The sequence below is a fragment of the Tauraco erythrolophus genome, chromosome 10 (assembly GCF_009769465.1).
Source record: "Tauraco erythrolophus isolate bTauEry1 chromosome 10, bTauEry1.pri, whole genome shotgun sequence".
NCBI classification, from domain to species: domain Eukaryota; kingdom Metazoa; phylum Chordata; class Aves; order Musophagiformes; family Musophagidae; genus Tauraco; species Tauraco erythrolophus.
This window is the reverse complement of record NC_141474.1, coordinates 14308557-14325306: the sequence shown is the minus strand read 5'-3', so window position 1 is coordinate 14325306 and position 16750 is coordinate 14308557. Positions and strand designations below refer to the sequence as shown.

The following is a 16750-nucleotide window of genomic DNA, read 5'->3' as shown; positions in this document are numbered from 1 at the left end:
CTCAAGGGGCTGACAGAAACAACAAAACCTAAGACAGTACAAACCACAAAATTAAGTATTTAGAGAAATAGGAATGGGAGATACGGTTGTAGCAGACATGTTCTATATTACATGTTATTTTACTATAACAAGAATATAATTTTACATATATATATCTCACTACTACTTCAACTGATAAGGCATCTGATCCACACAGTACACGAAAACAGTACTGGGGAAAAAAGTCACATAATCTCTAACCCATTATTAAGAAACATTATGAGAACAAGAGAGAGGGGACGTTAAACTTGACCTAGATGTACAAGATAAGCCTACCACAATTCCAGGCCTACAGTACTCTTAGTCACAGTTCCCACCGACAGCTATTACCAGTGGAGTGCACATGAAAGCTGGCAGCTAACATCTATTGCCTACGTCATCCGTGCCTCAAACGGATGAGTTGCATTTCTGTTGCTGTGCACCTAACCATTAAAGAAGGTGTACTCTGACTAGAAAACGCAGCTCTGCTGACACTTGCCATCCACACACAGTGAAATAATAGACAGACTGAAAGCCAGGAAATTCCAAACAAGCGAAGTTTTGGAATGAACAAATAAAAAGGTGTTTAAACCTAATCCCAAATGCCCAGAAACTCAAAGAATAGCAGTATTATAACGCACAACACACTGAGTTAACATTATCTCTAAACTGGAAAGATGTGGTTTTGATGGATGGACCACTCGGTGGATAAGGAATTGGCTGGATGGTTGCTCTCAAAGAGTTGTGGTCAACGGTTCAATGTCCACGTGGAGGCCAGTGACGAGTGGTGTTCCTCAGGGGTCGGTACTGAGACCAGTGCTATTTAACATCTTTGTTGGAGACATGGACAGTGGGATTGAGTGCACCCTCAGCAAGTTTGCAGATGACACCAAGTTGTGTGGTGTTGTGGACATGCTGGAGGGAAGGGATGCCATCCACAGGGACCTTGACAGGCTGGAGAGGTGGGCCTGTGTGAACCTCATGAAGTTCAACAAGGCCAAGTGCAAGGTCCTGCACATGGGTCGGGGCAATCCCAAGCACAAGTACAGGCTGGGCGGAGAATGGATTGAGAGCAGCCCTGAGGAAAAGGACTTGGGAGTGCTGGTGGATGAGAAGCTCAACATGAGCCGTCAAGGTGCACTGGCAGCCCAGAAAGCCAACCGTATCCTGGGCTGTATCAAAAGGAGCATGGCCAGCAGGTCAAGGGAAGTGATTCTGCCCCTCTACTCAGCTCTCGTGAGACCCCACCTAGAATACTGTGTTCAGCTCTGGAGTTCCCAACACAAGAAGGACATGTAGCTACTGGAATGAGTCCAGAGGAGGGCCACGAAGATGATTAGAGGGCTGGAGCACCTCTGCTATGAACACAGGCTGAGAGAGTTGGGGCTGTTCAGCCTGGAGAAGAGAAGGCTCCGGGGTGATCTTGTAGCAGCTTTCCAGTACCTAAAGGGGGCCTACAGGAAAGCTGGAGAGGGACTTTTTACAAGGGCGTGTAGTGATAGGACAAGGGGCAATGGATTTAAACTGAAAGAGGGCAGATTTAGGTTAGATATAAGAAAGAAATTCTTGACATTGAGGGTGGTGAGGTACTGGAACAGGTTGCCCAGAGAAGTTGTGGATGCCCCATCCCTGGAAGTGTTCAAGGCCAGGCTGGATGATGCTTTGGGCAACCTGGTGTAGTGGAGGATTTCCCTGCCCATGGCAGGGGGGTTGGAACTAGATGATCTTTGAGGTCCCTTCCAACTCTAACCATTCTATGATTCTATGATCTGAAAAGCTCACATCCCCATCTATCTTTAGTGGCAGAACGCGACAATGTAACGAAGCCATAAACAAACACTAGATATGAATTACAGGACAGCATGGTAGTGAAATAACGCCCGGAAGCAGTGGCTTAATATTACATAATGCTTCAAGGGAAAGCATGATGTTTGGTGAACCATGGCAAATACTGAGCATATTGTATCAAACCTTGCCATAATATCTCTCCTTCTCTGCCTCTGCCCCTCAAGTATCTTCTGATAAGAAAACACAAGCAAATCATTAAAGTTCCTTCTATTGTAATTTGGAAAACAAGAAAATGGAACAAAATCTATGTGCTTTTTTTTTCCTCCTTAAAGTCACAGTCATTTTTATTTTAGCACTCCCAATTCTTTCAATTCAGGGTAAATCCAGGAATACTTTTTTTTTCTTTTCTAGTTTCCGAAAGTACAACTGCCTGCTTAGAATGAATTCCAGATGCAAACCCTTTCTGAAACTTTACTGGTTTAAGCTCCAGAATTTCAAGCTAAAATACCTACAGGTATTAAATTTTAGGTGTAAGAACAAAAAAATTCATCTGGCAGAAGTTTTATGTATAATCCATGAGGACTCTACATGTTGGATCCACTGATATAGTAGAGAGATATGTGAAGTATAGGTAAGGCAAGTGCTTGTGGACTCAGTATTAAAGAGATGAAATCCAAGTTACCAGTCTCAGAACACAAAGCAAGCAACAAAATGCACTTTACAGAGTTGTTTTAAATATTAAAACAATATAAAAACATAATTTATTTATGAAGCAAAGTCACATTGTACTTATGAAGTGACATTTTTTATATTCAATCTTCCTATCAAATAGTCAATTTCATATTATTTCAGAGAAATGCTAGCATTCCTCTAGAGTTTAGTCAAAGAGCATTTTAAAGAAGTATTAGAGAGGACAGATGCTTAATGCTAATCTTACTACCAACTACATGTCTAGAAAGGCCTTAAAATACTCAAAAGGCAAAGATTAAGAGTTTATTGTGACCTTATTTCCTGAATGTTTTAAATTACTCGAGTAAAACATCTTTTTGTTTAGAGGGAGTTGTCTAAGGTATTTTAAGTCACTAATTACTTTGATTCTTTCTTTGTTAAAAACAAAACCAAAACAAATCTCCCCCCTAGTCACCTAGATTACTTCCTCCAGGTTGAGGCTGTTATCGAGTTCTTTTTCTAGCCCACAGGAATCAGTCAGAAGTCATGTCAAAGCATTAAGAAGCTTTGTAAATATTTAAAACACAAATTTGATCTTATTTTCTGAATCCTCATGAATTAATAGTTGTACTGGATAAAACTAAATAATTAAATACTAATGCAGAACAGCTAGTTCAATTTCATCGTTGTTTGTGTCAACCTGTCTTCCTTCCTACTAATGTATAAATTTCCAGACCAGGGATAAAAATATTGGATACTGTCAGAACTAGTATTAACCTTTACAAAAATCCTGTTAGAAATACAGGTATTCTTATACCCCATTGACTTGAGAAGTCAATTATATAGCGCTAGATCAACCAGCATGCATTTTCTTTCTCCCGATGACAGATATATTTCAAAGTTCTAGACCAATAATTACTAATTTTAGCTTGCATGTAACAAGATTCTGCATGGGCCACACTGTACCACAGTAAAACAAATGCAAGCACTAACAATTATGAGGAAGAGTACTGTAAAGAAAAAAATTCCTTTACTAACCTTGAAGAAACCATTTTAGATGAAATTAAAATGAATTCCAGACATTCTTCCTATTTAAGCTTATTCTTCTCTTTTGTCCACTGTACACAGTCAGCATCCTATCCTACTTTTACTATGGCATGTGCTTACATTTAAGACAGCAGTCACGTTTAACTTACTGGGACTACTTATGCATACAGAAACGTACCAGTGTTTTTACTGGTAGAAACCGAGCTATTTAGATTCCAAATGTTACACTTCTTTTTTGACTCAGAAGTCTGTGTTTAAAAAAGCACAGAAGAGAAAGGAAGACCTCATTTCATATCAGAATAATAGAACAGAGTACATACAGACATCTCCTGCACAGTTTTACAGAGTGGGTGCTCTGATTTCTGTTGCTGATCATGTTTTATTACAGTATTCTTCCAGTCTTATGGCCAAATGCATAACCACCTTGATTTTCAAACAATGTTTTATCAACTATTTTCTGATAGTATTCTTTTTGCTTTCAAAATGAGAAAAAACGTGAATATTTTTGAGATGCAGATAAAGTATAAATCTGAACCAGCATTACAGAGCTGCAAATCCCACACCCAATTTCCCAGTTATTGTAGCTGACCTCAATACTGCATAACGCTTTCCCTTTCACCAAACCTCTAAACATTGTCAATAACAAAAGTTTGTTTCCCCGGCACTTGCCACTAAAGAAACAAACTCCAAAGCTACAAACTAAAATCTAGCTTTGAAATTCATGTCATATCTAGAGACTGAAAACAATAATACTAAAATATATTTGCTTCTTTCTCTTTAATATAAAATCACTATAGAGTAGTTTGAGGTAAAAATCTAAAATTTAGTTTCACAATAGGAAACTGGTATTCATGATGACTTAAAATGTTAGCACCGTTTTCTTAAATCAAAGTGAGAATATACAGTACAAGATCTTCAAGAGACTAGAGTGTCACCAAGTGACGGTGAATCAGCCAAAAATAAAATAAAAGTGTCTCAAAGACAGTAGTGCCTTAATCTCCTGCTTTGCCTTTAGTTTTTCTATCACAAAAACAAACCCAAACAATTTCCATGTAGCTTGTAAGAGTATTCTGATTTTGCTCCACCCCTGAACAATATTTGCTGAAGCTGTCTTTAAACGAAATACCAGCTGAAGATGTAAGCCGATTAAGGCTTTTTGAGGTCACTGAGCTAGATGAAAGTAGATCAGTTTCCCAGTGATCACTTCATGTAAACATGCCTCCGTACTCCATAAGAATCTGACAATCCTGCAGCTTCTGCCTACTGAAAGTTGTCTATTTTTTTTCCCCAATAGAAGACACTTCAGATATCAAATTAACAAACTTGTTAAATAGTCTAGCTGTGACACTTAACTGATCTTGCACTTCAAACTATTCAAATGAAACCTATACTACAGAAGTTATACAATATCTAACTTCCAGGCTCCCAGAATAAATTCAAGTCAATAAGTACTGAATACCAATGATTAATCTCATTATTTCCCTCCTAGAGCTTAGGATAGGAGGTAAGACTTCTGGGTTATGTTTTTCTCTGTACATAAAAGTCATTTTAGTACTCTTCAAGACACTGAAGACAAGGAAGGAGTGTAAACTTTCTCATAGCACCAATGTGTTTCTTCACAGTATCACTCTATACCAAGCAGATACACTACCTAAGACAGTGCTTCTGCTTCCAGCACAGGTTCATTTGCTTGTATCATGCTATATTTTGCACCAGAATGAACAAGGGGAGAAAATAATCTCAAAAGCCTTGGAAAACCAAGGCAAGAGGAATAAATTATTTCTTCCCCACTCTCAGCTAATCTAGAGTGTCCCACTGCAGGCTCTCATCAGATATACTTGCCGTTCTCTCAGCCTCAGTAATTCTTAAGCTCCTTATGTATCTATGCAGTCCAGCCTCTTCCTATGAATTCAACTCCCAAAACCCCCTCCCCCTAACTATCAGACTTACCTGGCCTCCTGTCTTGTCCGAATCCTTCAGTTTATTTCCTCACTCCTCTTTATGTCACCTCCCATATAGCTAGGTTACACAGCCTTCTTTCTCAGCAGGACAAACTATACTACAGGTAACAGAATCTGCTTAGGCTCTAATCAAGTGCCAAGACCTGGTGTAGTCCCAAAGCAGCTCCAAAAGAAACTGAAGTGCTTTCCAGCCCCACGCCATATAGAAAGAACACTCAATAAATCAAGATGTTTTATTCTTCTAGCAAAAGCTCATAACACTACATTCCTTCTAGAAACAGCAAGGCTCTGCTCAAGAAGATTGCCTCCCTCCTACCTAAAATAGCCAAAGATTTGTGTTAACAAAAAAAACAACCACCAAAACAACAAAAGCAAAGAAAAATCCAAAAACATACCAAAACCCAACCATACCACAGAAAACCCACCACAAAAAACACAGCCTGCCAAAAAAGCTTTAGTTTTAGCCAACCGTTTATCTCCCAGCAACCCAGGGCTTGAAACACACAGAAAAAGACTGCAGAGGAGTTACACTGAAAAGAGAAAGGCAAGGCAATCTAATAGACTGGAACATCAGTACTTGTTCTGGAAAAATAGAGAAAATGTAACCGCATAAAATGCCCTTCATTCATGTAAGCCTGGCTGGGTAAGTACTAGGTAATTTAAAAGATTTGAATTACTTCCAAATAGTAAAACATGATACCTCATAAAGAAAAGTTTTAATTGCTAAATCACAAACATGCTAAGAACTATTTTCTAAACCCAACAGTTTGCAAGACTGGGAGTGTTACTAAAAACTTAAATCAATCAAAATGGCTTTATTATTCCAACACAGAGCAAGTAATTCCACCAGAAGTAAAAAACATTTTTTCTGGAGATCAGTCGTTTTGATACATCATCTGTATCAGACATGAAACCCTTTCCTGAGAAGAAAATCTGAAAAATTTATACGTAGCAAATTTCAAACCACAAAAGTCAGGCCCATTTCTCATGTTCACATACCTAAATGGAAGATATGGTGGATTAGATCCAGACAAAAGCGTTCTGTAAGCTTCTTCTGGTGTTTTCTTCAAGTATATTACCTAAAGGGGGTAAGAGGAGAGGAAAAAAAAAATAAGCCCTGAGCCTGAAAAGTCATTAACCACATGTACACTTCCCCCAGCCCACTAAAGTCTTAAGAATGTATACTATACTCCTTTATGATTGACTCCTATTGACATTGAGAGATCAGAAAAGACATATCTACACAAAGTAAAAGATTCAGAAATCAATAGAAATGGGGATTTGTTTTGTTATTCCCACACTTCAAAAAAAAAAAAAAATCACATATCACTGCAACTGAGAGACTTTAAGACAGACTCAACATCATACTAAGATGAAAAATAGGCATCTATGCTACGAGTTCTCTGTCCAACTTCAGATGAGTCAAAAATATTATCACAGAAGCTGACAAAGGAAACGTTTCTCCATCACAGCTCAATGGAACATTTCCCAACACAAATATTTTTTGATTCCTAACTGACAATATCAAACTACTAATTAACAAAAAAATCCAATTCAACAAGCTGAACCTGTTACTATGAGACCAAGACGTAGCTAATGTTAACACCCTAAGCCAAGGCTCATTCTGCTCTCGCTGAACACTATCAGTTCAGCTCACTTAAAATAAGTAAGAAATTAAATACATCTGGTTGCATTTCAACTCCTATTTTACAGTAAAACTGGTCCTATAATAAGTTTAACTTGGAATACATATTAAGCAAGTGCATTATTTACAGAAAAAAATTTCATCCAGTTTGGAGTAGCATATTTCACATGCACAAACATGTTTTGTAAGCAAAGCCACACAATTTTCCTAGCCATTTCCTCCCAACTCACTTTACAACCAGCACCTACATAGCTACTTTTTAGCTCTATGCACATTTAATTTTTGAACATAAAGTATTCTAATGATTAGTTTCTTAACCAAGGAATAGGCTAATTCCTGATCTAAAAGCTTTATTCAGCTTTTGACCTTAAACACATTAGAATACAGGTACATGGTGGTCACTCCCAGAATATTTGCAATTTGCTTTATGTCTAGACTCATATCTCAAGTTAATGGGATTCTTAGTATTCCGTAAGATGTCAACATGGTAGGTAGATATTCTTGCATGTTTTCCTCAAGCATGGACAAGGCAGACGGAAAAGATAAGACAAAACCCCAAAACTTGACTCAAGTAAAACAGTCTCAAAAAACTCACTGCCATGACACAATGAAAAGAAGGTCCACAATAATTTCTGCTTTTCAACTACCGCCTATTTCACTGCATTGAACAACTGGTCTAATTTCAGACCAAAACCCTCTACGTAAACTGATTCACCTTCAAAAGCTCAATTCCCTGCCATGGAGCTGTATTTCAGTCTCAGACTCCAATGTTGCTGCTCCACTCATCACAGTCACACTGATAGCATGGATCAGTATAATCAGTACCCAAAAAGAAGAAGATAACCCACTTATCTTCAAATGTTAAATCTCAATACTGTGGCAGTGTAAATATTGCTGTTTCATTTATCAAGTGCCCAAATTACATATTTCTCAAAATTATGTCTCTCTATTTGCCCAAACTTCCATATTCGCCCCTCCTTATCCTCTGAAAGCAAACGTTTACCTGAAACCTTCCTCTATCAAAACAGACCACAATTTCTATAGGGAAAACCATTTGATTTATTCTGTGTTATCAGAACAATTGTTTCTAACTAAATTATTGGATTCTTTGTTGTTGGGGCCAAACCAGTAATTACTAACATTGAAACAGATTCAGAGATTTACTTAATGGATATATGTATTAACTTAATTCAAATAGCAGAGGGGGCAATTTCTTTTTATCTTTAAGCTGTGATGGTCTGTCTACAGCAAGGATTGCTAACTAATAGCACCGACTTTATGCTTTCCACCCCTGCAGCACAGCAATACTATTCTGTTTCCACAGTCTTTGTAGAAGATTCTTCTAAGTCTGTGAAAGAAGTCTCCTTTATAGTCCTCCTCATCACAAAGGTTTTGCATTTAAGAACAATGCATCCTGTGCAATAGATTTCAGTGAGGGGTGTATTTCAGAGAAAAATACTGATTTTATTCATGTCAGTTAATGTCAATAATCACGTCAATTAGCTTATGTTTAAAGCCTAAATTCCTACTTGCAGTCAAAAGATCCTTAGAGGGTAAGTTCAGAGGACTTCAGAGAAAGATGAGTTTCCTTCTTACACAGTAGGGTGTCAGAAATTTGGGCAAATTTGTACTATGTTTTCCCAATGCTGCAGTTTTTATTTCACAGAAGTTATGGTACTTCAAAGCTGTCCGTGCCCAAAGACAAGTATACATGACATTTGGAACCAAACACTGCTAGTTGTCTGCCACAAAGCTCATAAAACCTCATAATAAAGACACCAAGATGGAAAAAAGAAAAAGATACTAAGAACACAAAAGGAAGTAGAGAGAAAGAAACACTAAACAGAGCTCCTGAAAAAACAAGTGTCACAGATGTCAAGAATAACACAATAAATGAAGGAGGAAGGATAATTAAATAGACAAGGAAACACTACAGTATCTGTCTTTAGTACTTAAAAAGTAGTCATATTCATTAAGAAAAACCCAGGAGATCATTCTTCTGATTCATCTTTATAAATGAAAAATCAACAACTGAAACTTAGCTTCATTTTTTTAATCAAATACGATGAATCTTCAGAGTGCTTTCATTCTGCAACATATCCCAGTTAAAAAAAAAAAATTACAAACCCAAAGAGCCTGTAGTGAATAGTTTGTATAAACTGAACCTCTAAGGAATAATATGAGTAAAAGTCTTTAAAAAAAAGAAGCCACTTTCCAGATAGAAACTATGCTCTTACAAGAGTTGTTTTACAAGGGAGAATTTCTCCTCCCTTTCCCCACTGTCACTACTCTAATTCATATCATGTGGCACTACTACCCATAAAAAACAGATGTGGCAAATATTGAAGCTTTTCAATTTTTTTTTCTAACATTTCCATTCTTTTATTCTCAACATCCTGAATAATTATGTAGTTGAAAGATAGAGCTCTCCACAGTTGAGACACTACACAGACACATGACATGTAGCAACACTGGCCACATACATACTACGAAGAAAATTCATACTATATACCTTTAAAAGTTTACAGACCAAAAAGGGAATTAGTATTTTGCAAGTCCACCTTAACGTTCATCTACAATTTGGATTCATCTTGTTCCCGCCCCCCATTTTCAAATTAGAAGTATATGGAACAGATCCACTCCAGAGCAGCTAAGTTATCACAAGAATTCTGTGAAGCCAATCTAAAGCAAACCTGAAGAAAGGTGTTGCTTGAAACAGCGAAGAGGCTGTACACACTGCAGTAACTGAAAAGCTGTTGTACTTGCTGACCCTCCTAGGGAGGGATTACGTATTTGAGCAACAACAGTGCAATACACTTAGATCACAAGAGAACAAACCTTTAAAGCTTCCGCTAGGGCTGAGCGGTCTAATTGGTATTTTTAAATGAGGGAAAAAACACTCCTACAAGCTAATGACTGAACATGCCATAGTAGTTTGCTATTACCCAGTCATTTTCTGTGATAAAACTACGAACTTAAGAACTCAGCTTTTCCCCCTTATTGGCATTACTGAAGTCTAATAAAAGCTATTACTACCAACACACACACTTAAAGGAATTGTGAGAAAGAAATACGACCAGCCCACCTGCTACTTCAAGGAAAAGGAGAAAGCTCACTGGATCTCTTTTCAGAGTTTGTCACAGTATGAAATCATTATGTTTTACCAGGACGGCTCAAAAGTCAGATTTTGGTCCACGAATCAAGTTTCGATCTTTGAAGAACTGCAAAAGAACTACTACTTGTTTGCTACAGGGTAGAATTAAAGCTCTAAAGCTTTAGGTTTACCAGGAGGAGGAAGTGTCATCCATGTACGTTCCCTCTTCCCTCACCTCATTTCTCCAGAAATGTAAGTGCAGTCACTGGTACAAACAGACTAGTATTCCTCCTGCTCTTCTCTCCCAGGGAATTAAAACCTTACCAGATGGCAGAGTACACAACCAGGTGTGGGTTCCTTGGTTTCCAATCGGAAAACGAACATAACAAATACCTTAAGAATGGAAAGATAGACCCAGCTCCCAATTCATCCATATGTTATCAGACAGGAGAAAATGCACTCTCCTTCACAATTTCTCTAAGAATGAATTCTTTGATGACAACCAGGGAGTTCATGTAATCTCTTCAGTATAATTCATCATAAGTACTCGCAATATTCTTTTAAAACTATTTTTAAAGACTTTTTTTTTTAGTTTTTAAATGAACTATTGTGGAAGACTACATAAAAACCCCTAAAAACTAACTTAAGTCTCCAAACAGATGAAGGGAAAACCAAAGCAATACTAGCTTCAAATATTCTCTGTGGTGCCAGGTAAGACTTTGCAAAACCTAGTAGTGCTCTGTTTCTGACACCACTGAACAGTCTAAGTTGTAGTCTTGGCCATTTAGGAGGAACCCTTGAACTTCTCTGTAAGATCAGAGAAGTCGGAATGTTCTTCTGTTCTTGTAACGCTTTAAATTTTTTTCTCTTAACCTGAATTTATGAAAAAGTAATCTTTGAAGAATTCTTAAGAGCAAGGACAATAATTTAACCACTGGACATGATTAGAGCAAATGTATTGAAAGTTCATTGTAAAAAGTGAAATATAGAAAAACACATCTTCCTGAGATGCAATTTACAAACAGACAACCTATTGCCAATAAAGTTGTAAGACTTAACTTTCACTTCAACTTATTAGCCTGTTATTAAAATATTTAATAGCTATAGAGTATTTCAGTTTAACATGTCTAAGAAGCTGTTTAATGGAACAATCTACATTGCATAATTACCACTGGAAATCCATTCCTAGAACCTGATCCACTGTTTTCCACGTTTCATTTTACACTTAATATTTTAACACCAGGGCAAATAAAATAAGCCTTCTCAATTAACTTTCACACATGTAGAGTGCATGGTTATAAGACTTTCTAGTCTCAAAAAGCATGTATAATTGAAGAAAAGACATAAAATCTAGAAGACCTTAAATCAAAGAGTACATGTATTTCTGTCACAATTTGGATATTCAAATTGTAATAGATCAAACTGCCAGTTACACACAGTTCTTTTACTGAAGAACATGATTAGATTCCTTCAGGTTAGGAACCACCTTACCACGTAACCCAAGAGTGTATATCTACTGCATCTGACTGAACACAGCATTTACAGTTAAAACACACAAAAAATGTAAATGTGCAAATTTTCTTGAGTGCAAAATTAACACACTTGGATTATAAAAGCTAAGCTTCTGCAGTTAAAAAACAAAAGTCAGATTATTAGGTACATCATAACTTTTAGAATAAATATGCATGTCATGAATTTATTGACATTAGTAGCAATCATTAATAGAAGAAGGTGAATGAACTTCCAAAGCACTTGCAAGTTTAGAAATATACATATATAGAAATAATTCTGGGATGACATACTTCTGTAACATATTGGATACCTTTGTGCAAACCGTTTTCCAACGTTATACTAAATAGAGATGAATCAAAAGTGACTATAAGGTGTTTTCCACAAGAGAAGGAATACTTCTTTTGTACAGGTAGCACTGTATTAGTGAAGAATTATTCTTGGTAGATAATATCTTCAATAACCAGAAGATACTTAAAACATCCCCTAGCCTGGCAAGAGACTAAGAGTATCAAAGGCAGATGTGGACCACTTGCATATGCTAGCAACTAAGAACTGTAAGCAGCTTAATACAGGCTAGGCAAGGGTTAAGCGTGCACACAGTTGTGGCACACTAATTTACCTTATGGTACACATAAGCTACCAACTCATGTGATGTGCAACATGATGTCCATTGTGGAGTACCTACACAGTCACATCATGTATACATGCTGTGTGTTCCCCTCGCGACTTTCTTTAGAGGGATTTCTGGTACCCTTATCCCTAGCTTTAGCTGCTGAGCAGCTCCTTCGAATAAGGACTACCAATATACCAGACTGTTCCCATGCTTCAGTCTTAAATACTGTAAATATGGCGTAGTCTTACTTAGCTGATCAGTCCTCTGCTTGGAGTTCTGTCTTGCACCTCACCTCCTTACCTTTCTGTTCCTACAACCTGGCTTTGCAAGCTCTCTTTGTGGGCAGTAGTGCTCTCTCCTTGTGTATACCTAAAACTGGTAAGGGCCTTTTAACCCCTTATCCACAGAGAACAGCTACTTAGTTGAGATACTCATACAACAAGGACTGGACAAGGGAAATAAAAAGGTAATCTCATCCCCTTCAAAATGCCAGCATCCTACCCTTTCCAAGGCTTCTAAGATGTATCGGAAGGTGAAGGCAGGATCAGACAAGGGCAATCCAGTGAAGGCAATTAGATGTTGTAATCTACATATGTGCTAGATGAGTGTTCTCTAGCTACAGGCTTAAACAGACCAGATTTAAAACATTAAGTGAATCTTTCTAAATACAGAACTGCAGATATAATGACGCAAACAGAAACAAAAAGCAGTCTGAATGGAATTACTGGAGTTTGTTTACAAACTATAGTGTGGGAATCATTACTAAAGGTGCTATCAGGCAGATTTGGATCTGAAGGGACAGGAAAGCTTATGAAGATATACTATCAAATTTGGAAGCTACTTAAACAGAGTATAAGACATAGAAAGGAAATTAATTTCAGCATTATTAAATATAGCCTTGTACAGTCAAAACCAATAACAAACTTAAAACATTCTAACTCATTTGTTCTTACTATTACTTTTGCAGAGTTGTTCCATCAGATCTACTCCCAAGGATTAAAAATCTAACCCAGAGATTTTTAAAATTTGAACTTATACTCACTTTCCCTCCCCCCATCTTTAAATTTAAGTGGATCTTGTTCTCAAGAGCATTTACACACTACCCCCACATACTTGCAGTAAAACATTCTGTTTAATTACAAGAATCTGCAACCTAAATTCTTTCAATGTTATCATCTGCATTTATGGAGCTTTGCTTTCAGCATGACCTCAGGCCTGAAAGAAATACAGCAGCTTTCACACAGTATAAGACCTGACTTAACAGAGACTTCCAGAACTCAGTTGACCATGTGGATGTCAGCTCAGGACCAGCAGCTCACTAATTTCAATACTTTATCAGCATAAAACATGCTATCTCAAAGACTCCGAGTTTCTACAAGTATGCTCCAATTCTGGATAGTAGAGCAGGAAGGTATTGAAGTTTGAGCTGCACTGCTATGAAGATACTCAAGTGGCTGTGCAAGTGTCAGCTTGGGACTATCAAAACTTACGTGATATCATAATAAATCAGGCTTGTGTAACTAAGAGGGCCCCAAGTACTGCATATTATCTGTAACGTTAGAAGGCTGAAATACCTCAATTTTTCTATTATTCTGGGCGGGGCATGAAAATTAAACAAGAAAAGAAATCCATCCAATAATCACTATGCCTCTGGTCTAGTAACTTTAAGAAAGGCTGTAAGAAAAAAAAAAAGAATTCTCCTCCCCAGTATGATTCTCACTATAGCCAGGAGCAGCAATTGATCCTAAGACAGCCAAGTTTAGAGGTAAGTTTGTGGTTTGCATTTTTGACATTCAGGAAAATGGTATCCTACAGGAAACATGCATGTGATCTGCCAAATCCACTCCCTGTTCAGTAAAGTAATGGAGTTAAGTGCCAAAGACAGGGTTTCCTTAAAACTCATACAGCAGAATTTTCAAAGACAGCTTAGAGAAGAATTAAATTACAATTTCCCTATCTCTCTAAAGGATCATCCCTTGAGATGCTATTTACACACAGCAGATGTCTCTTAAGGAAGGTTTAGAAGTACCCATGTGATGAATAATACTTACAGCATATGCACCTATTAAAAATGCTGCATTTGCTCGTTGCCGCTGATCAAAACTGGTATAGTACACTATCTTCTTTCTTGATAGGCTGAAATACTGTTAAAAAAAAACAACAAACCAGACAGTATATTTACTGAAAGAATACAGTTTTAAATACTTTAAAAAGTCACTTCTCCAAAACTGAAAAATAAGTCAGAAAAAATTATTCTAGAGACATCCTTAAAATTAAAGGAGAAAAAATTACTGATACTCTGAACAATTTTCTTACATTTTATATAGAGTGCAAGGAAACAGTCACTGTATCAGGGCAGATCACAGTTTGCTGTGTGAAAACATCCTATAAAATGCAGTTTAACCAAAACGTTCAATATAAAACACTGGAAATTTTTTTTCAAAGTTTAAATATTTGAACAATAGCTTACGAATATTGATTAAAGACATTGAAATTTTCAGACTAAAACACCCTCATATATGTTACATCTCTTTAGCACATAAATCTGTGGAGAAAAAAAAACTGAAGTAATCAATCTTACAGGCATTTTACAAATTAAACAACCCTGTTCCATCTACAACACCTAAAAATGAGGTAAAAGACATCTTTAGAAACCTTCAAAAGCAAGTGTATTTAAAAAAAATAAATAAATGATTGCACAAGTGAAAAGTCTGAAAAAAAGGCTAGCAGAGACAAAACTAGTAACACTTGCAATTCTTTCTTTAGGAAAAAAGAAGCCTCTGTCAGAATCCTGTGGACAAAACTCCCATTGAAAACAGGACCAACAAGCACCAGAAAAGAATGATACCACGAACAGCAGCAAAACTATTTAGAGCCAGAGAGAGATAAAATTGTCACTTAAAAATGGCAAGTTGAACAGTTTATTGCATTTTTTTAGCTTCACAAATTGCTACATTTTCATTATATTCTGCAACACCATCATTCATGTTTTTCCTGACAGATTTCTACAGTACTACTACAGATTTGAGGAAGTCATCAACAGACAGACTGGATTCTGCTTCTAAATATTTCAAGCATGTTTCTATTTTTTTTTTTTTTTCTCCAAGTTGCACATTTTATAAACTGCCTTTATATCAGTGCTGCTGTTACCCAACTTCGGGTTTCTAACTTCAATTTGACAATTTTAATTTACTTTCTTTTCCTACTCTTGACATTCACGACACTTGGGAGTGGGAGATAAAGTAACTGCTGCAGAATTGTGTTGATTGATTTGAGAAGAGCCCACTGTACATTCCAGTCTGGTCTTATTACTGACAACTTCCACAGGTGGAAGGAGTGAGAGATAATGCAACTGAGTACATCTAAATCAGACCATAGCTCCTGAGACAGCTCATTGCTGTTGACTGGAAGAAGCTGTATCTTGAGACTAACAGCAACATCTGCCAGTGTATATGCAAACATACAGAGCACAAGTAGTTACCTAATTAATGAAGCATTTGATTATTATCAGAACTTGACAAAATTAATCTCAGTATTTTAAGATCCCTCCTTTCTTCTCCCTCCTCAGTTTTTTTTAATTTTAGAGTTCTCTAACTGCAATTCCACCCATGATGTGTAGGTGGGGATAAGATTACAGTAGTTATACAACACTGACAGAACTTCATAGATTTCATAGATTTCTAGGTTGGAAAAGACCTTAGAGATCGAGTCCAACCGTCCCTAATCCCCATTAAACCATATCCCTAAGTAGTTCGTCCACCCTATTCTTAAACACATCCAGGGATGGGGACTCAACCACCTCCCTGGGCAGCCTATTCCAGTGGCTGACAACCCTTTCAGAGAAGAAATACTTTCTAACATCCAACCTGAATCTCCCCTGACTAAGCTTATACCCATTTCCTCTTGTTCTATCACCCATCACTAATGTAAAGAGCCCTTCCCCTACCTCCCCACCATCCCTTCTCAAGTATTTGTAGGCTGTAATCAGGTCTCCCCTCAGCCTCCTCTTCTCCAGGCTAAACAGCCCCAACTCCCTCAGCCTCTCTTCATAAGTTTTATTTTCCAGCCCCTTGACCAGTTTAGTCGCCCTTCTTTGGACTCGCTCCAGGAGCTCAATATCTCTCTTAAAGCGAGGGGCCCAAAACTGGACACAATATTCCAGGTGCGGCCTCACCAGTGCCGAGTACAGGGGCAGGATCACTTCCCTATTCCTGCTGGTTACACTGTTCTTGATACACGCCAGTATCCCATTGGCCTTTTTGGCCACCTGGGCACACTGCTGGCTCATATCAAGCCGGTAGTCAACCAACACCCCCAGGCAGCTCTCGAGCCACTCCTCTGCAAGCCTATAGCGATGCTTGGGGTTTTTATACCCCAAGTGAAGGACTCTGCACTTGGCCTTA

At 37.6% G+C, this 16750-nt stretch overlaps 1 protein-coding gene across 1 annotated transcript in view; it reads right to left on the bottom strand.

The window, feature by feature from the left end:
* The window catches only part of CDC14A (cell division cycle 14A), a 62062-nt gene that overhangs the window by 26818 nt on the left and 18494 nt on the right, over positions 1-16750 (bottom strand). The window contains 2 exon segments of the mRNA XM_086617399.1: positions 6483-6562; positions 14399-14491. Coding sequence (XP_086473525.1) covers positions 6483-6562; positions 14399-14491 — 173 coding nt within the window.